This window comes from Artibeus jamaicensis, unplaced genomic scaffold (genome assembly GCF_021234435.1).
Source record: "Artibeus jamaicensis isolate MK-2021 breed Jamaican fruit bat unplaced genomic scaffold, CSHL_Jam_final contig_432, whole genome shotgun sequence".
NCBI lineage: Eukaryota > Metazoa > Chordata > Mammalia > Chiroptera > Phyllostomidae > Artibeus > Artibeus jamaicensis.
The window spans coordinates 13,650,533-13,677,543 of NW_026521828.1; the positions used below are offsets into that span (position 1 = coordinate 13,650,533).

Consider the following 27,011-nt stretch of genomic DNA (forward strand, 5'->3'; position numbering starts at 1 on the left):
GAGGAGAAGGTGGGTCCTGAGACCAGAGGGAAGGAAGGAACATGTGAAGAAGGGAGAAGAGCATCTCAGGCAAAGAAAACATGGTGGGAGGGCCCAAAGGTGGGTGAGATGCTGTTTGTGGTTGAAATGCAGTAGCTGGATGGAAATGAAGGGGGTTATTACTGGAGATTCAGACAAGGGCCAGATGGGGCAGCCTGGTGGGCTGTGGAGGCCCAGGAAGCCAGGTGGGGCAGGGGAGAGAGACCCACTTGCTGATGTACTCCCCGGTGAGGATCACGCTGCAGGTCTGGCATTTGAAACAGCTGACGTGCCACTGCTTATCCAGTGCCAGGAGTGACTGGCCGTGCTTGATCTCCTCCTTGCATCCAGCACAGTCTGCAAACACAAGAGGAAGCTGCTGAGCAAAGCATCCCGGGCTCCTTGGCCACTGCCATCATCTAAGCCCAAGTCAAGGACACCTCTCCATGAACACGTTTTCCCATGACACTCCCACCCTGGCACCAGCACCTGTCCATAGCTCCCTTGGGCGAGAGAAAAGGCCCCTGGAGCCCTGGCCTCTCTACAGTAGTATGAGGGTTCCTCCAGAAAGTTCCCTGCTTGTCATCCTGACCTCTGTTCATCCAAAGAGAACCCTGTGCTTCTTCTGGCCTGCTCTTATGTAGCTAACTAAGCTCCTGCTGCTGCCCGGGCCCTGGGGCCCTGGGGCCCTGGAGCACCTGCAGCACCTGGGAGCTTGCAAACATGCAGCAGTGAAGGCCCACCCAGATTTGCTGCCTCTCGTCAAGATCCCAGTTCACAATAAAGTCTGAGAAGCACTGCTCCAGGAGACAAGCTTAGCATCTTTTTTTTCTTCTTTAGGTTGGATGTTCAATGGCAAGGACTCTAAGTTTTGTAGTTAAATCTATTCTCTTGCCTAGCACCATTCTCAGCATGAGGATAAATGAGCAGGGCTTACAGTACCCAGGCAAAGGATAGGATTTACCATGCTGCCCCTCTCCCATGTACTTCCAAATACCATACATTTGTCTCCCCAAGCAGCAAAGATGAAAAAGTCTGATGAGACTGTCTCAAAACAGACAGGTACCTCTACCCTTCATTCCCATCACCCTGGAACATGTACTGGGGCCAAAGAATGTGGGGAGCCCAGTGACTGCCTGTTGATTAACCAATGTCTGGGGAGGGGCAGGAAATGGAGCTAGCATCCAGGGTACTTGGGAGATGCTGGGAATTGGGGCCTAGTCAATTAGATGGTCCACTCTGGAGGAGGAAAGGGTCATGTGGCAAAGTTTACCAGAGGACAAGCCTTCCTTTTGGCACCACAAGACAAGAGTGCACTTCGGAGCAGTGGGGAGAAGGACTGCACACACGTTGGGAGAGCCTGGCTGGAAGCCTCACATCCAGCTGGGAGCCAGTCCTGGGAGAGGGTGATGAGTCAGCATGTCCAGGAAGGGGGGTGTGCTGCTGCAGGCTGTGGGTAAATCTGGGCCCTGATGGAGTGGTGGGTGAGGCAGCTCCCACAGTACCAGCCTTTTGGCTACTTAGCCCCTAACATTTCTTAGCGGGACCATCTTCAGTTGCAAAAGGCTTCAAGTCCCAGGCTTTCAGAGGGGGGCTGGGAAAATATTTTGGGGGTTTATTTGTTTTTCTTCTTTTTCTCCTGGGATAAGTATACCCCTCAACCCCCATTCCAGTAATTACAGGTTTCAGAATGTAAGAGTTTAAAGAGGTTGGGCATCCCTTCCTCTTTTAAAGACACACAGGAGTCTAAAGTGACTTGCCCACACTTGGCGTAGAAGAACCTGAGGGTTCAGGTGTCTGGTCTAGCTTTCTAGGCCCCAAATTCGATACTTGTGTCTCCAGAAGCTCCTCAATAGGGTAAATAATTCCACAGGGGCTCAGAGTTCATAGTCATTTGGTCATAGTTTCACCCAAGGCAGGAATCTACAGAATTCTTGACAGGTGGGTACCATCCTCTGTTTAGTCACCTCCAGGGGAGAGCAGCTCAGCCCTTTTGAGAAAGTCTACTTTGCCTCTGGACAAGCAAGATGGTCAGGACCACCTTCTACATATGGAGCTGAGATCCAACTCCTTGTGACACCCTCTATTTCATGCAACCAAGAGTAAGCTGCTTCTTTTCCCACGTGACATGTCCTTCAAATATTTAAAGACAACTATAATTCCTCTCTTATTCTTCATTTCTTACACTTCACTTTTCCTTGCTTGAAATGACCATGCACTGATCAATTCACTGGTGCATCCCATGGATGTAGGCATATTATTGGCTGATAAGACAATTCTTTCCCTCTCCCAGAAAAAAACCCCACTTAGTTGAAGAGCTCCATCATTTTATGGCCACATTCTAGCAACGAGTCCCATCTCTCTAAGCTGTAGAGATCTATCTGGGATGAATGGAGCACCTCCAGTTAAAATTTAGGAGGTAGCATAGTGTAGTGATTAGAAGTTGGGTTGAGAGTTTAGATTGATAGGTTCAACTGGCAGAGGGGGGAATCCCAGCTCCCACACTTACTAATAGTTGTATGACTGCTAGGCCCAGCTTCCTCATCTGAATGTTTTCCTTGTAACATTGGTGTGAAGGTGAGCTGAAATTAGGCTTGTAAGGGCTGAGCACAGTGTGTGGACAAATGTGCCCAGTATGTGGTTGCTCTCATTATTATTCCATGTCCTCATGTTTGTAAGCCATAGTGTCTGCCTTCTCCAACCTCTGGCCTGAGGCCAGGATCCCTGCTGCAGAGAAGGCCTGCAGACCCCACTGAGAACTCTGGGGCAGCTTTTCTGCACAGCTTTTCTTTTCATGTTAAACGACTTGTTCTCCGTTGTCTGGCTTCCTATTTATCGGAACCTTCCCCCCCCTTTTCTTTTTCCTTTTACTCTTGGCCATGGGTGGAGCCTCAGGCACCCCATCCAGGAGCCCACAAGTCTTGTGTAATCACCACACCCTCTCCCCAGCTGGGTTCTGCAGAATTGGCTGTCCACCCCTCATGTGTTAACTCCGAAATCACAGCCTCCAGCTGGCAGGAGGTGTGATGCCACCACCTGCTCTTCTCAAATCCCTCAGTTTATTGAGGTCTCTAAAGACCCCAGACAGCTATTTTTAGTTTTTTATTACTTCATTTGTTTCACTTATATCAGCAAAAATGAATGAGTTCTATGAATCATAGCAAGCTCCCCACTTTGTTTGAGGCAATGGATCCAGGGACAGACCCCTTCCCAGTTTCAAATTGTGTCTTTGGTAGAGGGTGTTAAGGGGATAGGCTCCAGGGCCAGACTGCCTGGACTCCCACCCCGCAGTTTTATTACTTACTGTCTGTGTGACTTTGGGCAAGTTACTTATGCTCTTTGAGTCTCATTTCTGTCATCTATAAAACAATTACTCTTATTTCCCTCATAGAGTTGTAATGATTAAATGAGATGTTATATGTAGAAAACTTAGTGCATTGTCTGACAATAGTAACAGTCGATTAACATTAACAGTGGGGATGGTGGTATTGGTGGTGGTGAAGGTGGTAATGGTATTGGTGGCGATGTTAGTAGTGGTGGTGGTGATGGTTGTGGTGGTGATGAGGGTGATGCTGCTATTGCTGCCGATTCTTCTCAGTGAGATCTGTGCAAGGCCCGACACAAATAACAGCCCACTGTTGTGATGACCATCATGAATGTCAGGTGACGATGTTCATGATGGTGTTGGTGATGGTGGTGATGGTGTTGACAGTTACAGTGGTGATGGTGGTTGTGGTGGATCATGATGGTTGCGATGGTGTTGGTAGTGATAGTGGTGATGCTGGTGGTGATGCTACCAACAGTGGAGTTGCTGCCATTGCTCGTTCTTATCAGTGAAGTCTGTGGAAAGTTACATGATTCTTTTCTCTTAATAGTTTTTGAGTATTCTTCTTAACAACTTTTGAGTGGACACTACTCTTGCTTTCCCAGAAAGTCTTTATTCACTTTCCAGAGAGAAGACTTCACATTCCTGTACATCAAAAATATGCCATGTTACCCTGGCTGGGATAGCTCAGTGGATTGAGCGCAGGCCTGCGAACCACATGATCGCAGTTCAAGTCCCAGTCAGAGCACATGCCTGGGTTGCAGGCCAGTTCCCGGCAGGGGACTCATGAGAGGCAACCACACATTGATGTTTCTCTCCTTCCCTTCCCCTCTAAAGATAAATAAATTAAATTAAAAAAAAGAGTGATTTCTCTTAAAAAAATATATATATACCATGTTCTTTCTCCTTCTTTTTCCTTTCCTGTGATACATTCCTTATGTTAGCACTATCTAGAATCTGATTTTTTCCTCTATCCTTTGGGAACTCAGCAGACCTCCCAACATGCCCTCTAGTCATTTGCAGCATGGACAGTGACAACTTTCAGGCAGAAAATATTTCTGTGAAGTATGTGCTCAGTAGATCCACAAATTGATGTCTCGACTTTGTGAGTAACAAGATGAGCCAGAGTCCTGGGTATTCCTCCCAGGGTAGTGGCCATAGGCTCCCTTGTCTCCCATCACTCATTCTTCTTCACCTTCCTCTACCCCCTGATTTGCAGAATTATGGTGGTGGCATTGAGTAGCCAGCATCTCCTTGAGGACACTCTCACATACAAGACTCTCACACTCAGCTGAGGCACCACCCACCTGCCTGGAATCTGATGCACACAGCAACACACAACACAAGCTGAGAGAAATAATGACAAACTCAGGAATCTTCTCAGTTCTCCTTTGACATGTTTCTAGATTAAACCTCTAACTCAACAGCATACCTCACTTTATATTTAGAGAGCATTTTATACACTATGATGTATGTTCATGTGATTCCTATATACTAACTAATACATTTGCTTTCTACAAAGCTGGGTAAACTGAGCCTCAGGGAGGCTATGTAACTGCTTTGCATCACCCAGAAGTTTGGCAGGCCCCTGGCTCCCAGCTTTCCTCTCTCTACTGCCTCACAAGTGGTTTCACTGGTCTCTAGGCACCTCAGCAGCATCAGTCACGGGCTGTGGTCCTGCCTCCCAGCATCCTGGCTTTGCTGTCATTCTGCATGATGCTTTCAAGTAGTTAAGAAACATAATAGTGTGTGCAGTCAGCCACCTTGAAATGAAAACCTGCTCAGAGCAGCACTTGCTTTGAGCGTCACCAAGGACATCAGAGGAAGGGACGGCCATATGGATTCAATCTGACTGAGAAGGAAGGGTGGGGCGGGGGCCTTCCCATGGTCTTTCTCCCCCGCTCATGACACTGGGGGGACTCCAGTGGAGTCCCCAAGGGCCAGACCTGCTGCCACAGGGTGTTCCATGCCCACCCACCACAGTAGGAGGAGGCCCCAGCATGTTGACTCTGCTGGTGCTGTGGCTGACAGCCCCCTGCACTGACACAGTGATGCAGCACAGGAGGCTAATGGGTTTTCATTGATTTTGCTGACAAGGCCAATGAATGTCATGTAACGTGGAAGAACATAAGAGCCGAGCATGGTTTACTGAGACTGGGGGCCAGGCTGTGTGTGCGCGCACAGGCACATACCATCAGCAGTCTGACAGGTATCTGGGAACAGTGATTTAGACATCTTACCGCCAGACACACTTGAGTGGAATGGACATTCCACATATTAGAATGCCTGTTCCAAGGCCCACTCCTGATCCTCAGTTTTCCCCCGAATCCCTGGTTCAGTGACAAAACATAACGTTTACCATAGCGTGGCAGATGTCCCCCTCATCCCGATATGGTGACTCTGAATCTTAGGAACAGTGAATGAATCAGCCAGGAAGCATATTAAGAATGAAGATTTCTAGGTTCTTTCCTATAAATTCAAAGTGGGCCTGGAAATCTGTCTTCTTACCAGTTGTGCAGTGAAGCTGTGCAGTGTTCCATGGAACACACTCTAAAGAGACATTAACACAGCCCTTGTGGTTTACTCCCATATTTTCTCTTTTGTAAGACATGTCTGAGTATTCTTTTACAGTGGATTTTATAAAATAGAGAATGACTGGCGGCAAAACACTTGGTCAGCTCTGTTAGGGTGCCCTTGGGCACATGGATCCAAAGGGGAGATAAGATGAGGGGCCCACCTTGTCGCAGAAAAGCCCCACCCAGTGGCACAGGCCATCACTGTTTATAGTCAGGCAGCTGCTCTCCCTGCATTTGTGCTTAGGGAAGCTTGTCAGTCTGGGCTGCATGCCAACTAGGTCATGATTCAGAAGTCCTCCAGGGTGGGAACCTCCCCCACTTCCCTCCAGGCCTGCAGGAGCTGTGAACAGTGCTGAGACAGGGAACCCTGGGAAGCAATGCCCACAGACAGGGAGGTGCTCAAGAGAGGACTCACGGCTTGGTCCACGGATCTTGATGGGCTTACTGCTGGTCATGGACTGGGAGCACGTCTGACATACACATTCCTTCCCGCTGAAGGTCACTTTGTCTCCAATGGGGAAAGGCTTCCTGCCAGGGAATGGGGGACAAATTCAATACCTCTTCTCAGGAGGGGTCCTGTGCCTACCACCAGTGACCTGATAACACATGTGCTCACTGCACCAGATAAAGTCAAGTGCAGTCATAGGCCAGACTGACTGGCCAGGACCAGGACCAGAGGCCCTCCTGGGCTGTTTGCATGGTTTTAACACTGAGAGAATCATGGCACTTAGTTGAGCTTACATTTTTCCTCAGTAGAACAAAGTGGTTAGTAGTTCCTACTAGAGCCGTTCCTTCTCCCTAGAAGGACTTTTTCTTTTTTTTTTTAATTTTTATTTTATTGATTATGCCATTACAATTGTTCTATTTCCCCCCCTTCATTCCCCTCTACCCTGCACCCCCTTACCCCTACTATTCCCCCCCCTTTAGTTTATGACCATGTGTCTCAAGTTCTTTGGATTCTATATTTCCCATACTATTCTTGCCCTCCCCCTATCTATTTTCTACCTACCGTCTATGCTTTTGTACCTTCTCCCCCCTTCTCCTCCCACTCCCCTATTGCTAACCCTCCATGAGATCTTCATTTCCATGGTTCTGCTCCTGATCTAGCTGTCCTTTTAGCTTGCTTTTGTTTTAGATGTTGTTGTTAATAACTGTGCATTTGCTGTCCTTTCACTGTTCATATTTTTATCTTCTTTTTCTTAGATAAGTCCCTTTAATATTTCATATAATAAGGGCTTGGTGATGATGAACTCCTTGAATTTGATCTTATCTGAGAAACACTTTATCTGCCCTTCCATTCTAAATGAAAGTTTTGCTGGATAGAGCAATCTTGGTTGTAGGTCTTTGGATTTCATGATTTAGAATACCTCTTTCCAGCCCCTTCTTGCCTGTAAGGTCTCTTTTGAGAAATCAGCTGACAGTCTGATGGGAACTCCTTTGTAGGTGACTGTCCTCTTATCTCTTGCTGCTTCTAGGATTCTCTCCGTTTTAATCTTGGCTAATGTAGTTACGATGTGCCTTGGTGTGTTCCTCCTTGGGTCCAACTTCTTTGGGACTCTGAGCTTTCTGGACTTCCTGGAAGTCTATTTCCTTTGCCAAATTGGGGAAATTCTCCTTCATTATTTGTTCAAATAAGTTTTCCACTGGTGGCTGTTCCTTTCCCCCTTCTGGTACCCCTATAATTCAGATGTTGGAGCGTTTAAAGATGTCCTGGAGGTTCCTAAGTCTTTCCTCATTTTTTTGAATTCTCGTTTCTTCATTTTTTTCTGTTTGGTCGTTTTTATCCTCCTTCTGGTCCACTCCTTTGATTTGAGTCCCAGTTTCCTTTCCATTACTATTGGTTTCCTGTGTATCGCCATTCATTTCAATTAGTTTAGCCTTCATATGTTCCTCTAATTTGTGACTAAAATCAACCAGTTCTGTGAGCATCCTGATCACCAGTGTTTTGAACTGTGCATCTGAAAGTTTTGCTATTTCTTCATCACTTAGATTTATGGGCTCTGGGGCTTTGAGATCTTCTTGAGCCATTTTTGGTCTGTTCGCACCCATTAAGTATGAGGAGCAGAGCCTTAGGGGTGGGGTGGGGCCTCCAGGGCGGGGTCACTGGGTTGTGACACTGTATGTGGTGGTGGGGTCAGAGTGGGGAAATGGCGTCCCCCTCTCTTGCTTCCCGCTGCTGGGTGAGAAGGGAAGCCTGAGGTGTTCACCAGGGCAGGGTCGCTCAGGTCGCTGGGTTGTGACGCTGTATGTGGGGGTAGGGTCAGAGCTGGGAAATGGTGGCCATCTCTGCTGCCTCCCGTCACTGGGACCTGCTGGGTCCCGTCTCACTGTCCACTCCCTCGCTGGTCTATTTGTGCAGGAATGCGCCAGCACAGTCAACCCGCTGCCTTTCACCCTTGCCGGATCCGCAGGTGGCTCACTGGGTCGGCCCTTTGCAACCCCACACCTGGGATCTGCACGCCTGAGTCCATCTGATCGAGTTTTCCTGTGCAACCCGGCTCCGCCAGCGGCTGGTTTCGCCCCTCTTACTGGTCAGGCTGAAGAATTCGTTGTTATTGGACTTCCGAAAAGTTCAATTTTCTGTGTTCTGGCTGTGTTTTCTGTTGCTAATATTTTGTTGTCTCTCAACTTGGTTGTGTGAGAAAGCACAGTATCTCCACCTATGCCCCCATCTTGGCGGAAGTCCCCCAGAAAGACTTTTTCCATTCCAACCTGATTTATCCATGTATGTCTAACCATTCAACTTTTGAACTTCAACAACTCATTCAACTTCTGAACTTCACACCATCCAGGAAGTTTAGAAGTTGTCAGATAACCTCTTAGCTCAGAGGTCTCAAGCTCATACATGGCCTTCCTCCCTAGCTAAGTAGAACTGCATTCAGGTTCCCCACACTGTCAGTCCCATCACTTAGCTACTCTTGCATGTGAAGTTTGGGATGCCTGTGAAACAGACTCTGAGCATAACCCCTGATATGAGCTGCCAGTAGCTCCACTGCCCCTGTGTTAGCAACATGGACCAGCAGAGGGTGAGCTGGGGGGCAGGAGTTGGGGCAGTGTTTGCATCATAGTTCAGACACTGACTCATGGTAAAAAGACATGGCATGACCTTGGGGAGTCACTGAACCTCTACAGGGCTTGACAGAATTTTATACTGTATGGACCCTACTGTGCTAACCTCCAGTGGGTCTGCGAATCCAGGATGCAGGGCCCAGGTTTTAGGAGGTGGATGGATGAATGAATGAATGAATGAATTCCACTTCTTACACACTGTGCTGTTGGGCTCAGTCAGAAACTCTAATTGATAACTAACAGGGTTATTTTATGGGGAGAATAATGAATCTATAAATTCCCTTCCCATTTAAAAATACATATTATATATATTCCAATCCTGTTTTGCTTAGGACTTATCACTTAACCAGAGCAGTACATTAAATTTTAACATATTTGTGGGTAGGATTGAGGTTCTGTTTATTTTTTTTCTCCTTAATGTGGTACTTGGCATACAGTGGACCCTTAATGTACATTAGGTAAGTTAACAAGTGACTGGGATGCTGGGGGTGGGAAGGAGGGCAGGGTTGACTGTCCTTCGCCTATCAGATACTTTGAGAGGCTGGATGATTATCATTATGATAATGAAAAGAATAATAAAAGCAGACACAAACACGTACTAGTCATTCAGCTAAGACCTTTGCATGCATCATCTTATGCATTGATCTTCAGGAAAATCCAATAAGGTCAGGATGGTTTTGATGCCCATTTTACTGATGAAAAAGCTGAGGCTTAGGGAGGTGGGATCACATGCCAGGGTCATGGAGGAAGGCTATAAATAGATGTTCATGTAGCATGCATGGCTGAGGTATGGGAGCCTGGGCCAGAGGCATGGTTTCCAGACTGAGTACTGAGAGGCCAGGCTTCTCAGTGGGCCTTTTGCTGGGAGATGGGAGGCTGAGTGTGGGGGCTCAGGTCCTCACTATGCCTTCACTGCAGGACAAGTTAGTGTTTTACATTAGATCACATTTGACAGAAAGGGTTCAGCTGTTAAAAGGTTTGAAAACCCCTGGCCTGCTGGATCCTTCTGCCCCCAAGATTCTGGAAATCCAAGTGTCCAGCATAAAGCCCTGGAAGCCCCAGAACTGCCTAGGAAAGACCATTTCTTCCCTCCCCTGGGGGCTTAGGCAGAGGACCTGGCTTGGCTGCCCACCCACTCACCTGCACAAGCTGCACACGAAGCACTTGGGGTGGTAGGTACGGCCCAGGGCAGAGATGACCTCACCCGTGATGAAGTCTCGGCAGCTGTCGCAGCGGGTGCCATAGAGTTGCTGGTAGTCCTGGGTGCAGATGTACTCCTGGTTCTTAAAGAAGAAGCCAGACTGGGCCAGGCCACAGCCACACACTGGAGGAAACAAGGAAGGAAACAAGGGCAGGCTGAGTCCAGGGACCGTCTGCAAACATGAGGTTCTTGTTAGATCAAGGTCAGTGTCTCACTTGGTCATGAGTGGCCAGAGAATGGTGGCATATCAGATTCATGGGTTTTTGGGGCCAGTGTTCCTTAAAGTATGGCCTTAAGACCACTTGTATCATTATGGCTTGGTGGGCTTCTTAAAATGCAGATGCCTGGGCCTGAATCAGACCCCTAGGGGCTGGGGCCTGTGTATCTGCATTTTGACATACTCTCCAGCTTATTCTGATACACACCGCCTGAGACCACTGATGTTGTACAGTTCTCTCAATACATGGATAAAAATTTAAGGCCAGGTGGCTCACTCAATGTGACATGGCTGGTAGTATCATGAATTGGATAAAGAATCATTCAGTTAAAAATTCCCTGGGCACTTCTTACGTGCATGACTCTGTGCTAGGTGAATGGCGGTATGGGGACCATGTACCCCGAATCCCCAACTGGACTCAATTTAAAATGGCAATGGGGTGCATGATTTGAAGATTATAATCTGTACTTGTCATAGCTACAAAGGGCACATCTGGTCCCAAACACGAATGATAAAACACAATCGCCAAAATGAGAAGAGCTAATAATGTATGTTGAGAGAAGACCGTGTTGAACATAAATCAGTGGATGACAGGCCATGGGCCAGTGCGGGCAGCAAACTCTGTGAGTGGGGAGGAGCATGGTCTGTGGGGGAGGGATCATGAGAGGATTCTTGGAGGTGGCAGCATTTGAGTTGGACTTTAAAAGAACAGAATAACCTAAGGCACAGAGGCAAGAAGTTACAAGTGATATTTGTGTGGAGACAGGGCTGGGGAAGGGCTGGTGATTTTAGGGATTGGAGGGCAGTAATATATGAAAATATCGCCTGGCCAGTTGAAGGGGGGCCCAGGTCTAGCTGAAGAAGTTTAGGCTTTGTGGGATACTGGGAAGTCATGAATGGTTTTCCACCCAGGTTTTAAAAACTTTTAAAAAATCATTAAAAAATTTTAGATGTATACAAAAGTAGAGAGGAGGGTATAATGATTCTTCATCATTTAGTTGCAAAAATGATCAACTGCCTTGACAGTTTCTGGATAGAGGCAATGTGGTTTTATGAGGTATTTCATTAGGTCTTTGGGATATCCTTGGTGGACAATGTGAAGATGTATAGGGCAGATAATAGAAGAGCAGGTGGATATAATCACAGGTGTTTGAAGAACTGAATCATGTGCCACTCTCTTCCCTGAAAGGACTTAGAAGTGTGGGAAATGAGATTTCCTCCTGAGAGTGGTGAAGAAATCAACACATTAGGAGCAGAGCAGAGAGAGGCAAAGTTTCTTTCGAGAGATTGAATGGCTCTCAGGGCCACCAGAACTACTGAATGTATTGATCTGGTAGCTAAAGTGAGGAGGGGACGGCCAGGAAGGGGCTGGTCAACAATCAAAGGAAGGCCACTGGAGAGCCCGTTGGGATCTGTGACCAGCTCTCTTTTCTGAGTGCACTCACCAAGTGGCTGTCTGATTGATAGGTTGACTTTCTACATGGATTGCCTTTGGGAGAAAAGCAGCTGGTTAGAGCAATGTGGACTAGCACAATGGAGAGTTACAGCTCTTGTTTCCATTAATAAACAGGCACTGTGGTTTTCTACATTGGTTTCCTGATGACTTTGTTAGCACGAGTCAGCTTTCTTGAGCGTGATTAATGGTGGGGAAACCAATGAGACAGAGTTTCCAAGCCTGTAACTGTGAGGATCTGGCCTGGAAAAGGTGACATCATGCCAGTAAATACCACCTCATCTTGAATAAGGAAAGTTGTTCTGCAAAAGCAGCCAGGTTAAAATAGAAGGGACTCCCAGGTGGTTGCCAGAAATCTTTTGCAAGTGTTTGTTCACCTTGCAGGCTAGAGGAAGGCTTAAAGGGCCAAGGTGAGTGAGGAGGAGGGCAGCCCCAGATGTCACAGCACTGGGGGACCATGCATCCCAGCAGGAGACATGATGGTCTGGGAGTCAGCCCATCTGGGCTTTGGTCTCATCACTGTCACTACTCTCTGGTGACAGTGAACTTGGCCTTCTCTTGTCTTGGGCCTCTGATTACTTATATGTAAAATGACCTGAGCTCATTGACACTACATCCTGTGAGTCTAGAGAGAAGGAGAGCTTCCTTCAGGGTGTACCATCTGCCTCAACATTTTAAACTCAATGTGAGGTAGAGCTGAAGGCCCCTGGTGCCCACCCCCTCAGAGAAGCAAGGCAAATGGGTGAAAGTAGTGGTAGAGGTGGGAGGTGGGGAAGGGTTCTTCTCCCATCAGCTTCATGAAAATTCCTCACATCAAACAATGCTGGGTCTGGAGGGCAGGCAAGGCCAGAGTACAGGCTGTTCTGAGGCGTGCAGGTGGTGGATCAATTGACTTCATGGCTGTGGAATTGGTTAGGTCATGGCCTACAACCTCATTGGAAACACTGCCTGTTTTTTCCCTTCTCTTCTCTCCTTTGTTTCCCCTGCCAACTCCACCCCCAAAGCCACCTCTCCGGTGGAAACCGGGAGGCCACAAGAAAACCTGGAACAGTCAGTTCCTCCTTTTCCCCCAAAGAGCTAAAGGAGGAAGTTTTTGGTAGAAAGGATGTTAAGATTGATAAGAATCTCAGGGGCTCCTGGAAATACTTTACAGTGGGGACCATGGGGATAGAAGACAAGCTGGCCTCATGACAGATGTCTCTGAGGCTGAACAGAGCCCTATATCCAAGTAATAGGAAAGGTCAGTAAAGAGTGTGCCATGTGGAAATGAGGTAGAACCAGCATACCCAGGAAAGTCATTGTTACTCTGTGAGTCAAAAACATAAAGTCTACCAATTTGAAAAAAAAGCAGGTCATATGGTTTGACAGTGGGACAGAATATGAAAAGTGCTCTGAGGAAACCCAGAATGAGTGCTCACTGTAAATAAAATGCCCACAAAGGAGACCTGCACACAGCCCTAGTGTGTTTCAGTGGAAAATGGACTGTTCTGCGGGTCACTGGACTGCCCATGTTCCTATCCTACCACTCAGGTGCCGTGTGACTTTGAAAGAGTTGCCTCACTGCTCTGGCGCTCAGTTGCCTCATTTGTAAAATGAGGGGGCTGTATGGTAACTGAGGACACATCCAGATCTGAGAGTCCAGGATTGTTATATAATTCTGTTGATTTTCAATTTTGCAAATGAGACTGAGTTTTATGAAATTTCAAAATCTAAGCATTAGAAGGGCACCTGAGGGTGATCTAGCTAGTATTTTAAATATTTAAATTGTGAACTATGTTATGCATGCAGAAAATACATAAAATATGTATGCATAGTTTAAAGAGAATAATAAAATATACTCCCAGGTATCCACTGTCAAGTTTATAAAACAGAACATTACTAGCACCTTGAAAACCTGTTTGCCTCTCCCTAAAGCAGCCCCTTCCCACATTGTTCCAAACTGTGAGTTGTCATTCCTTCACTTTTCTGTAGACTTTTACCACTTGTGATGTATCTACAAACAATATAGGGTGGATTATGGATAAACATTTTGATACAAGTTTTATTCTCCTCCACCCAGTGCTAGAGTTGGTACAGGCGTGTTTCAGTGCCATCTCCTTCTCCAGAGCCAGTTTATTTCTCATTTATCTATACTTTGAGAGGGGGTTTTTTAAGGGGAAATCTCAGGCCTCCTGTTAGAGTCCCACTTTGGCCAGGATCTCCATGATCCATATAGCCACTAAGGTAAAAGTTCAATGTCTTCAAGGTTTAGCATAAACCATCAGAATTAAAGCTGGCATTGGCAGTCACAGTGGGATTTCTGCTTTTACTTTTGATTTTCACCTCTTCAGATTTCTTCCTTTCATTTCAGCATAGTAGTACATATTAGGAGAGTTGTAAAAGACATTCATAGAGATTTTGGATTTTTCAAATGAACAGGTTATTTAGAGTAACTAATCTCTGGTACAAAATCCTCTCATCTGTTTCATCTCTAACTAAGCAAGTTGACACTGAATATAATAGTCTCTGTTTTCCCCTCCTTAAAATTCTCATTAAGAGAGATTCTACCACCTCCTTGTGATAGACTGTAAAAATGTACATACAGTACAAATTCTCCCCTTCTCTGCACTTGTACCCTTGAAATCCGGTGCCGTAGATCCTCCTAGAAAAGGCAGTTTATTTCTCTGTGATCATGAATCTGGGTTGGCCACTTGGCTTATTTTGGCCAATGGGATGTGAACAAGCTGAGTCTTGAAAAGGTTTTGCTTATGCACTTGAATTCTGAGACCACCACGCAAAGGAGTCCGAGCAGCCTGCTGGAGGGTGAAGAGCCATCTGGAGCCACTCAGGTCAACAGCCTGCCAGCCACAGCCAGCTGGCCCACCACGTCATCATAATGGGACCCAGAGAGGCAAGCGGAGCCAGCTCTGACAAGAACTGCCCAGTTAACCCAGAGAATTATAAGCTCAAAGATTGTTTTGAATTATTGAATCCTGGCATAAATAAAAGGTAGTAAATACACTCCCTTAAGACTAAAATTGCAGACTTCCGGCCAAGATGGAGGCATAGGTAGTCACACTGTGCCTCCTTGCACAACTAAAATAAGGACAACAATTTAAAAACAAAAACAACCAGAACTGACACAAAATCAAACTGTATGGAAGTCCGACAACCAAGGAGTTAAAGAAGAAACATTCATCCAGACAGGTAGGAGGGGAGGAGACGGGTGTTCAGAGAGGACTCGCAGCAAGGTGTGGCTGACAGACCCAGTGCTGAATTGTGGAGCTAGAGATGTAAGGCTACAGCTGGCCAGTGAGGCTATGGCAGTGGCTGGTGGAACAGGCGGTCCAACATTCACACACAGATAAACCAGGGGGAATAATAAGGGAGCAAGACAGACCACACAACCCAGTGCTCCAGCATTGGGAAATAAAGCCTCAAACCACTGATCAAATACCTGTGAGGGTTGAGCTGGCAGCAGGAGAAACTCCCAACCTCATAGGAGAGTTCATTGGACAGACCAACAGGGTCCTAGAATGTACACAGCTGATAGTCAGCACCAGAAGGGCCCAATTTGCTTGTGGGAAGCAGGGGAAGTTACTGAAAGCTGGTAGAGAGTGGAGCGAGTGCCGTTGTTCCCTCTCAGACCCCTTGCCCACATACAGCATCACAAAGCAGGATGTGGGCTGCCCAAAGCAGGATGTGATAAATACTTAAGGCTCTGTCCCTCACTATGTAACAGGTGCATCAAGACAAAAAAAAAATGGCCCAAATGAAAGAACAGATCAAAGCTCCAGAAAAAATACAACTAAGTGATGAAGGGATAGCCAACATACCAGATGCACTGGTAATCAGGATGCTCACAGAATTGGTTGAATTTGGTTGCAAATTAGATGAAAAAATGAAGGCTATGCTAAGTGAAATAAAGGAAAATGTACAGGGAATCAATAGTGATGGGAAGAAAACTGGTACTCAAATCAACAGTGTGAACCAGAAGGAAGAAAGAAACATCCAACCAGAAAAGAATGAAGAAACAAGAATTCAAAAAAAATGAGGAGAGGCTTAGGAACCTTCAGGACATCTTTAAACATTCCAACATCTGAATTATAAAGGTACCAGAAGGGGAAGAGGAAGAGCAACGAGTGGAAAAGTTATTTGAACAAATAATAAAGGAGAATTTCCCCAATCTGGCAAAGGAAATAGACTTCCAGGAAGTCCAGAAAGCTCAGAGTCCCAAAGAAGTTGGACCCAAGGAGGAACACACCAAGGCACATCATAATTACATTACCCAAGATTAAAATGAAGGAGAGAATTCTAGAAGCAGCAAGAGAAAAGGAGATAGTTACCTACAAAGGAGTGCCCATCAGACTGTCAGCTGATTTCTCAAAAGAGATCTTGCAGGCAAAAAGGGGCTGGAAAGAAGTATTCCAAGTCATGAAAGTCAAGGACCTACATCCAAGATTGCTCCATCCAGCAAAACTTTCATTTAGAATGGAAGGGCAGACAAAGTGCTTTTCAGATAAGGTCAAGTTAAAGGAGTGCATCATCACCAAGCCCCTATTATATGAAATGTTAAAAGGACTTATCTAAGAAAAAGAATATAAAAATATGAACAGTAAAATGACAACAAACAATTATTAACAACCACACCACACCTAAAACAAAAACAAACTAAGCAAACAACTAGAACAGGAATAGAACCACAAAATTGGAGATCACATGGAGGGTTATCAACAGGGGAGTGAGAGGGGGAGAGAGGGAGAAAAGGTACAGAGAATAAGTAGCATAGATGGTATGTACAAAATAGACAGGGGGAGGGTAAGAATAGTATGGGAAATGTAGAAGCCAAAGAACTTACATGTACGACCCATGGACATGAACTAAAGGGGGGAATGTGGGTGGGAGGGGGTGTGCAGGGTGGAGGGGAGTGAAGGGGAGAAAATTGGACAACTGTAATTGCACAATCAATAAAATATATTTAAAAAGACTAAAATTGCAGAGTCACATCTCAAACCTCCTTGTAACAATTCTGCTGTCTTTACCTTTGTTCTGACCTCAATTTTGGGTGATGTAAAAATGGTCACTCACCAAGATACTCTTGTAGGTCAGCTTGCATTAAAGAGGTTTGAAAATTCTCAATGTAAAATTTAAACCACAGCAATTAAAACATGTCCCATATTTGCTTCCACAGAAAAATTAGGGAAGCTCAGTGCTGAGTCCAGTTAGACCCCAAGGAAAGAAATTTTTCTCAATGGCAGAGGAAGTCAATCTCAGATACATGAGGCATGGCTGGGAGCAGTCACTAAAATGAAAAGACCTGGGGATTTTAATTGATCTTAAATTCAATATACATCAATGGTGCAGAGTGGTTCCTCAGGAAGTATCAGTCACATCAGTGCAGTGCTTGCTGTATGGCAGACCTTGAGTGCTGGGGTCTGTTTTGGGCAGAATGGATCAAGGAAGACTCTGGAATGATGATACAAACTGGAATCATTTCAAATGAGGAGTGATTTAAGGACATGCAACATAATGGGGCATGAGGAAGATCTAGCTACCAGTATGTGAAGGGCAGTGACAAGAAAAAGCACACACAAAGTGCTCATCAAACTTCATAAAGACAAAACTAGAACCATCAGGTGAAAGTTACAGATTTTGGGTCAAACCCACAGGACAATCCAACATCAGAATGGCTGCTCTGTGGAATAAGATGCTTGAAAATGAATTCAAGACAGGGAGGTGGAGAGTCAGGGACACTGAGGAAGGGCCAGAGGTGTCTCTGGGCTCTTCAACTGAGTCTCTCTTACTATCTACTGCTAGCTAACCCTCTTCTTTAGGAATTGTTAGCTCAGTCATGTCTAGGATTCTAGAAATTAGCCACAGGTAAGCCATAAAGATTAGAGGTAACCCAACCTCCATCCACCCCCAAATTACAAACCTTACTGAAGTCAAGATGTACCCTCTCTTCTGTTAAAGTTAACCTTTGAGGACTGTCACACTTTCATAGAACAGATGTTCACCTCAGAGCCATGTCAAATTTTAGGCAGGACCACTTAATCTTTCATTCACTCTCAAACTGATTTTTAGGCACGGGGCAGGATTCTTCTAAGAAGCGTTAGGTAAGCTTGCAGGATTGCCACTTCCACCCTGGGATCACCAGCCTCCCTCCTTCTTCCACATCCCAACACTTCCTGTCCACTTCCCTCCCTCTTCTCACCACACCACTTAAGGAAGAATTATCATAACAGGCTCAAGGAAAGTCTCTTTCACTCTTTACAAATAACTCATCTGCCTCTGTTTGTTCTGCCTTATCTCTGTGGCATGTCCCTGGGGTGGGAGCATGGTCAGGAATCTGAGAAAGGAGCTAGGAAATTGGGCCTCCTACCTTGACAGGTGAAGCATCTGATGTGGAAGTGGTTATTGTGGACACGAACCACTTCCCCTTTGCAGGTGTCTCCACATCGATAGCACTGGATGACGTTGGAGCTGCTCCGGGGATTGTAAGGACTCTGCTGATAAGGAACTGCAGAAAGAAATAAAGAGATTCACCATCCAGAAGGCCCTCATTCTTTAAAAAGTCTTCCTTAAGACATTATAATCTTAACTTGAAGAAAAATTGGAAATGGTGCAAAGGATTAGCAAAGTACCTTCACTATATCACCAGGCTGAATACACCAATCTAAGGCATCATGAGAAGGGTGATGACATTAAGATGTGAGTGCCTAAACCTCTTTAGACAGGCAGAGACTTATGAGTGAGCATATACTTTCCTTGCAATGATAGAGGCCAAATTCAAAAGTGAAGAAAAAACAGGCACTAGAACAATTCAAGGGAAATAATCCAGAAACACCATTTCTTGGGTGATCTCTGGATCAAGGCCAGGACCCCAACTTCTCACAGGGGGTTTGGGTCCTGCAATTGACCTGTGGGTTTCAAAGAACTGGATGGCTGACACTACTTCCAGTGGGCCTTTTTGTTAGGCAAGATACATCCCCCCCATACCCCAGTTTTCACATCTAGGAAAAGAGTGTGGTCAATGGTAGTGCCAGCTTCCTATGAAAGGTACAAAGGGAGGCACTCTGGTTGGAAGAAGGTTGGCAAGGGGACTCATCTTAAAGGTGCCTTTGAATGGCATTTTCCATAACATTGAGAAAATGTCAACAAGGGAAGAGGTGGCAGAAATGTGAAGGGGCTGAAGCCACAAGTGGTGGAGCTCAGTGGGCAGCATCTCACTACGTATAACAGCTCTTCTGGCCCATTGAGTCTGTTGTGCTCTTGCTTTGACCTTCTTGTGGCTGCTTTTCTAACTCTCCCTTCCCTGAGGTAATATTTTGCTTGACCATTCTAAAATCTGGTCATCTGGGATTTAATCATGGTAGGCACCTGTCTAGAACTCAAAAACCTTAGCATTGGGAGGGACATTGGCAGCTGTGTGGTTCAGCGTTGCCATGTGTAAGTTGTTGGGACAGCCATGCTGGTGAGGAATCAAGTTTTCTCTCTTGTAGGCAGACCCCAGTGGCACCATGGAGAGAATGCCTCCGTGACTCCATTCTCACTCAGAGTGGAAGTAGTAGTCTCAGAACTTCTGCTCATACTCTATTAGGGGAAGGCTCACTATTGTCCTGGCTATAAAGATGACCACCTGATCACAGGAATTGCTGTTTGCTTATTTGTTTGTTTATAGAAGAGCAAAGGCTATTTATTCAGAGCTCTCAATAACTGGGAGCTGGCCTCCACTGCTGGCATTTTGGTAGAGACCGAAAGGCAGGCGGAGGAGTGGGCAAGCTTTCTGGTGGGAAGAGGGAAGGAGCCAGGTGTTCCCTATGGGCCTGGGGAGTTCTAGGTGGCCAAATACAAGTGGGGTCCTGTGTGACTGACTGGTTAGGGGTGCACATTTGACTCTCTCTAGTTGGTCCTAAGTTGAAGCAGAGACAAAAATTAGGAATGAGACATGGGTGTTACACTGATTTTTGACATTCAATATTATTGTATATTAGTTTCAGATGTACAGCATAGTGATTATGCATTTATACAATTTACGAAGTGATCCTCCTGATAATTCTAGTTAGTACCCACCTGGCAATACAAAGTTTACAATATTATTGACTATATTCCCTATGCTGTACTTTACATTCCCATGACTATTTTGTAACTATTAATCTTTCCTTCTTAATCCCTTCATAGTGTCTACCATTTAGACATGTAGACTTACTGTCTAAACTCTCATATTGTAAGTTACTCTGGACTTATGGGAACTGTGAACTGCAAAGGAACTTAGAGATCACCTGGTTCAGGGGCTCTTGGCCTGGTGTGGTAGTTGTTATGTCTTTTCACTGAAATTTGAATCTGTTATTTTAGGCACGTGTAGCATTGCACATGGTGACTTGCCTGGCAATGAAATGTAAGCAGCAGTTGTGTGTCACGACCAATTAAAAGCCCTATGTACCAGTGTGCAATCTGTCACATTGCCTTCCCCATAGCGCGGCATCCAGTGATATCCAAGGTAGTGTGCAGGATGCATCAGCTTAGATCCCTGATTAAGGAATCAGTCTAGTCCATGATGAACATCTATCATGAGCAAGGAAACATTTCTAATTTTTTTTTTTTACTGTAGCATATCCTGACCGATACACCTGGGGTTTAATACTTCTCTTTAATTAAATATAAAATTTGGTGTTGTGTACATTTTCCTATAGCTTTCTTTAGGTTTTCAAAGATGACCTCTGTGACCAACTTAATCCATCCTCATTTTTTAAAAGACAAGAAGCAGGAAAGTAGGACTCTCCATTATCTTCCACTTATAGGGACCCTGAATCACACATGTGCTGTAGGGTGGAGAGCCACTTCCTTAGCCCTGACTGCTGCTTCTGATGCTTCTGATGACTGTGCTGTCTGAGCTGGAAGAATAATACCCACACAGTCTTTCTCTAATGGGGTTCATGCCCCTTAGTCAACTCAGTTTTCCTGTTTGAAACTTAAGACAAAAGTTAAATGAGTCAGGTAGTTAACTAAGTTGAGTTAACTTGTTAAATTGATTAATACACATAAAGCATTTCAAAACATGCTTTAAGTGGTCCCTGACCACAGGTACCCTGACCATCCTGTCCTCCCCACAGCTCAGAGCAATCTTTCCTGACTCCCCAGAATGTCCACAAGTGTTCTCTTTAGTCCTATCTCCTTTTCTTCTTTTTCTGATTCCTGCTCAACATCCTTGGAAAATATTTTATTCTCCCCTCTCCCCCTAATTTGTGAGAAAAATATGACCCTGTTTATCTGGGCAGGGCAGCGGTCTTCTATTGCTGAGGGAGACAAAGCTGCGAGTCTGAAAATAAAATAAGAACAAATAGTACAATCATCATCGGTGATCAGAGCTCTCAAAAGTATCCAAAAGTGCCCCCAGAATCACTCCACAAATTTTCATCTACCTCTTCTAACTCAACTGACTTATTGCTCAAGAACCAACCTCCAAGATCGGTTAGATTTTTTCCTGATTGATTTTCTGGGGAAATGAATTGTGATCATGGTCTTCAGTGAAAACTGAGCCTTTGAACCATGCAGATAAAAAGGCAAAAGATTAGAGTGAGGGTATGGATTGGGAAGGTGGGCTTTCTGGGGCCATTTACTGCCGGCGTCCCTGGCCTTGACTTTGTTGCATCCTCCAGGATGAGGGTACTGCTTTGGTGATGCTGACTGTGACCGGAAACCCACAAGTATCTGATGTTTGTGAAAAGTGCCAGGACAGAAATGCATGCATCATTGGTGTGATCTCTTTTGGATTGTTGATGTAAGTGGTGATTATACAAGGGCAGCAGTGTAGCAGCGTGAGCTCTCAGACATGTGAAGACCTTTTTCTCTTCAGACAGTACAGGCAGGAACTGTGGGGGTCAAGGGGAGCCATGCTGAGGTATATCACATCTGCTCCTGCTCGGAAGCCACCTCATTTCCAGTAAGATTTTGTATCCTTGGCTAATTAAATCAGCCACTTAATTCTGTGTGTGTAGGTATGTATGGAGGATGTCTTTCTTCTCACCAATCAATAACCTTCCCCTACCCTGAAACACTAGAATTTTATTGTTGGTTATCTGCTGGCTATTATTTCTACTAATTTTTAATCTCAGAAGGTGTTAAGTGATTCATCTCAGAAAGTCATATGATTTATGACATTTGTCTTATGATTCAAACATCTTTTGAATTCTAAGTTGACTTACACATGAATTTTCAAACTGCCTCATGTGTTAGGATCTGCCTATCCTTTGCAGCAATACCTGAGGGTAGCCATAGCCTCAAAGGACATTAGCTCTGCTCACCTGTGAAATAATCCATGAAGTTAGACAGCTTAGACACATGGATCCTGTGGTATATTTCTAATATGTGTGCAGGGAATCCCTGGCTTCTGTTACGTGGCCAATAAAGGGCAGCCAGGAGAGCCCCTCCGGTTGCTAGTCTGTAAGCAGTGCTGTCCAGTAGGACTTCCTGAGTTATGGAAATGTTCTACATCTGCCTTGTCCAGTGTAACAATCACTGTCACCACTGTGGCCATTGGGTACTTGAAATTTGCCTAGTGTGACTGAGGCACATAATTTTACATTTTATTTAATTTTAATTAATGTAAATTTACACTTAAGAAGCCGCATGTGGCCAGGGGCTGCCACAGCGAACACCAAAGCCTTAGAGTTTCACAGGTGGAACACCAGGCACTGAGAACAGGCAAATAAATTAAACCTGCCTGAATTCTATTTGTAGAAAAATAACAGGTACTCATTAATTTAGGTATTCCACCTCAGACTTAAATATTTTTTTAACCCCTGAAGAGTTTTAAAAAATAATTTGCAGTGGGAACCATTACACAGATATTCCCCCATCCTGAATTTGATCTGGAAACAAAAGATTCTGAGCAGTGAAATACTGATTTTTTTTAATGGCAAAATTTTAGGCACTGCAGGACTGAACAATCTTAATCTTTCCAAGAATAAAAGCAAGCAAACCAGTCAGCAATGGCTGTCAGTATAATTTTTAAGACAGAATATCAGCTGGTCAATGCCTGAGATTAAAAATTAAAGGTTTGAAACAAAGTCCTGGTTTACACGCCTATCAAATCTTTAGCATTCTAAAAGCAAATACAGTTTAATTCCATAACTGATTTGCAAGCAGAGCTCCCCCCAAATGCTACAAAGGTAATTTAAAATTGCTGGAGCACAACAACATATTGGAAGGGGAGGGCCGACGGGCCTCCTGGTGAGTGGAGCATAGCAGGAGGCGTGTGCAGCATCCAGTTCCTCCACCTGGCTCTTCCTCCCTCCCTCGGTCCTTCATCTCCTGTGTCTTTCTCATAGGTAGAGCCGGGGGTGACCTGGGTTCCAGTTCTCTCTCTGCGGTCACCTAGTTTTATAATCCTGGGCAAATCATCAAACTTCTCCTGGCCTCGATTTCCTCTGCAGTCACTGAGGGGATTGGACACAATGATTTATAAAATTCCTTCCAATTAAAAATTGATTCGGGCTCCCTGAATCCTTTTCCTGTGCTTCTTTCTCTCCTTCCACACTCTCTTCTCTCCACTAACTAATCTCACTTTTAAACTAACTGTGTTGTATGTTCAGATTTATTAGTCACTTTTAAAAGCAGATAATGGCATACTTTCTCTCTCCTAAACAATATCACCTAAGTTACATTCTCTTTACTGATGTGGTGCCTGCACAATACTTTTTCCTCCCCTGAGGGTCACTTGACCTTGAGATAAAAATGTTCCCACATTCTAATAGAGCTTTCTTTAAACTAATCTTTAAAAGGTAGAAGCATCTACACTATGCTTAATTAAAAGAGTGACGAAACAGACTTGGAGACAGTATAAAAACTGTGAATAATTGGCTCGAAGTGTAATAAAAACAGTGGGGCTTCTGGTTGAACGGCGAAAGTCAAGCAGAGAATGAACTGATTCAGCAATGAGTGCACGACAGCCTGGGGCCCAGGTAAACACACACGTGCGGCAGCTGCCACACGTCAGCTTCCCACCGCTTCATTAGAGCCCCAAGTAGGCTGGGTGTGTTCACAGGGATTTGGTAAACACAGAGGAGGAGACTGCAGTGTGAACCCAGGCATCTCACAGGTAGAAAGCTGCCAGCCAGGAAGGTTAGGGTGGGGTCTGTATATACAAGTAGTTACCCAGAGTGATCTGGCGTTTGACTTTGGAATTGAATCATGGCCCATGACCCTGATCCTGTTTGCTGTAGTAAGAACACAGAGACGTGGGACCCAGTGCTGGAGGGGTGAGAAGCACAAGCACAAAGGTTAATGGTGTGGATGCTGCAGTCAGGAGGGCTGGCTGTGTGTTCCACGCCCGCCCCTTGTGGTTATGTGACCCTGAGCAAATTAAGTGTGTAGTACCCATTTCAGTTTGCCCATGTCTGGGGTGGGAATAACTCAGGTCATTTGTGAGTATTACATTAATTAAATTATATAAAAGTGCTTGGTACACTGCCTGGCATGAGCTTGGCCTTAAATATTAGCAATAATTAAGTAGAGGACCTCTGAAGCTGTGCATTCCTACCTCCAATATAGAGCAGGAATTCTTTCCAAATTACCCCTACCACTTGCTACTGAGCGTGGCTCGAACACTGTCAAATCCATTTTTGGACCAGTCCATCTTGGGCAAAGGTTTTCTCTCCTTGATGCCTGCCAAGAAAACGCCCCTTGGCTGCAGCTCATTCACTGCCTTAAGCCACTTCTCCCCTCTCTCTGAGCGCTCTCTGTTTATAGGTTTCTGTGGGCCGCAGGGGTGGGTGGCTGACATGCTGCTGATATTCCTGCATAGAAATGTGTGATGCGGTGTTTCCTGTTGTGGGGATGACAGGCTATGATTTATGTGGTCCCAGGGTGGTGTATTTTGGGCACATCTGCTGTTTCCAGAGAGACGTGCTCGAGTGTTTGTTGGGTGTGCTTGGTTAAACTAAGTGAGTAATCTTTTCTGAAAACTCTGAGAGGGAGACACTGAGGGCTGCTTTTGGTACCCTCTAAGGGTCATGCACATGTCATCGTGTGTCATTACATCTGTGTTCATCCTGTGCATACCTAGAACCAGGCTTTTAGAGCAGTAAGGGACTGGGAGGTTCCCTACACACTGGACTGTGATCGATAGGCCAGCAGGAACCACATTTGTCTTGTTCGCTGCTGCACCCGCAGTACCAGGCATATAATAAGTGCTCAATAAATACTTGATGAGTAAACTAAAAAATAAATTAAATGAGTCCAATGGTTTCACTTAACAAATGAGAAGGCTGAGGTCCAGGAGGGAGAAGGGGTTCATCTGAGCACATGCAGAAATTTCCGTTTGCATCAGTGCATGAGGGCACCTATTCTAAACAATACAATGAAAGACAGGGCAAACCTACAGGGGCAGCTGGGCTGGTGCAGGGTCCCAAGGCCATGGAAGAGTGGGGAGAGAATCCATGAAAGACTACATCGCCATAGATATGGAGTCACATAAGGTTTAACAATAGAGTAGGCAGGTTGGGGAGTCAGCATTCCAAGATGCAGAAGCAGAGTAGGGTTTAATGGAGTCATGCATGCAGAAGTAGGAGGGGTATCTGCTTAAGGAAAGGTCTGGAAGAATAAGATGTAGTATTTAGAGAGTGGTTACTGTTGGGAACTGTGCCAAGCCATTTGCATATGTCATCTCACTGAGTGCTCATAACTCCTGAGGGGATATTATTATTATCCATATTTCACGGAAGAAACCAAGGCTCAGAGAGCTGAGGTCACTTGGGCAAGGCCCCAGTCAGTGAATGGCAGAGGTGGGATCCGAGCCCAGGCAGACTGACTCTAGAACCTGTGTTCTCATTGCTAAGCTCCACTGTCTGCCACACAAAAGTGCCTCTGGGGAGGAAGTAGGCATGGGGGAGGCTCAAGGGGGTATCTAATTTTTCTGCCAACAGTAATCCTCCATCCATTATCCAGATGATTAAAAATGTGTGTGTATATACTTCACAAAGATGTAGGATGATGATGGAGGACACTACAGTGCAGACCAGGAAACTGGGAATGGCCGTTTGGCATCTACGGCAGAGGAAGAGGCTGTGATTGCCACCCCAAGGCCCTGCCTCCAGCGGCTTCCCTGGCGCCAGCAGGTATAGCCTGATAGGCATGCATGCTGGGTCCCTGGGAGAGGTGGGCTCTGCAGGTGCTGGCAGCTGCAGCAAAGCAGAGGTAGGAGCACCCTGGGAATTCCCTGGTCCTTGCACAGATGGCCCTGGCCTGGCCATAGTTTCCTGTGTCAGCAGGTCACTAACACAGTCTGTCACCCCAAGACAACATTGTGAAACCTCTGCTGCAACAGAAGCTCCTCCACAGCCGCTGTCTGACAGGCTCATCAGCCTGTTCCACGGCATGGTGCACCGTTGGCAGCATGGCTTATGCTCCCTTCTCCAGAAGTGTGTTGTCAGGACATGTGTCAGAACGGCACGCTCTTGGCCAGACAGCCTGCTGTTGCTTGACAGCCAGCTGCCATGCTGTGGCTCCAGCGAGAAGGATCTGGGCTAGACCCAAACAGCCCTTCACCACTGCGGGCGTCACAGGCAAGGAAGCCAAGCCACCTTCCATGATAGGAGCGAGGCAGTCTTTGCTTGTGTGAATTCACTTGATAAAAGGAGAACTGCATTTTGCTGTGCAGATATAATGCCATAGAATTAATTTTTCATTTATTTCTGCATCAATCTTATGATTGTAAAAAAAAGAAAGGTATATATGATTGCATTCAATGAAAGACTTTAAGATGAAAAAAACCCGTTTCTTTCATATAACTTAACTAGTTCCTACTTCAAGACCAGCAGAAAGTAAGTTCCAGCCAGCCTGCCCCCGCCCGACCCTGCTGCGGCTCCCTGGGGGTGCGCCCGGCACAGCGCAGGGCCTCTTTCTAAGGACTCACACAGACCCGTGTTCTCATTTCCTCCCCCGAGGCTCCCCTCCCCATCTCTGGGCCAGGGAATCGTTTTTTGTTAGCGGGAGTTAAGGAGCCCTTTCTGCCTTCTCTAATTGAGGTTGTCTCCAGAATATTAGCTTTGTAATAAATCCTTCCTGTTCTCAGGGCACAGACTACTGAAACTGAAAAGCCAGGAAGCAACCCCTCTTGTTTCTATCCTCTGCTGCCCATCCTGGCCCTGAGGCCTCACTCACTGAATAGAGGG

The 27,011-nt window shown here is 45.6% G+C and overlaps 1 protein-coding gene across 3 annotated transcripts in view; it reads right to left on the bottom strand.

Annotated features, from left to right (window-relative positions):
* The window catches only part of ABLIM3 (actin binding LIM protein family member 3), a 108,799-nt gene that overhangs the window by 47,535 nt on the left and 34,253 nt on the right, over positions 1-27,011 (bottom strand). For all 3 annotated transcript variants that reach the window (XR_008391759.1, XR_008391760.1, XM_037161880.2), the window contains 4 exons: positions 18,221-18,358; positions 10,129-10,312; positions 6,335-6,447; positions 249-375 (listed from right to left, as the gene is read on the bottom strand). Coding sequence is in view for 1 of the 3 variants with exons in the window: in XM_037161880.2 (XP_037017775.1) it covers positions 249-375; positions 6,335-6,447; positions 10,129-10,312; positions 18,221-18,358 (562 nt within the window). In the remaining 2 variants the exon portion in view is untranslated. The remainder of the gene's footprint in view (positions 1-248; positions 376-6,334; positions 6,448-10,128; positions 10,313-18,220; positions 18,359-27,011) is intronic.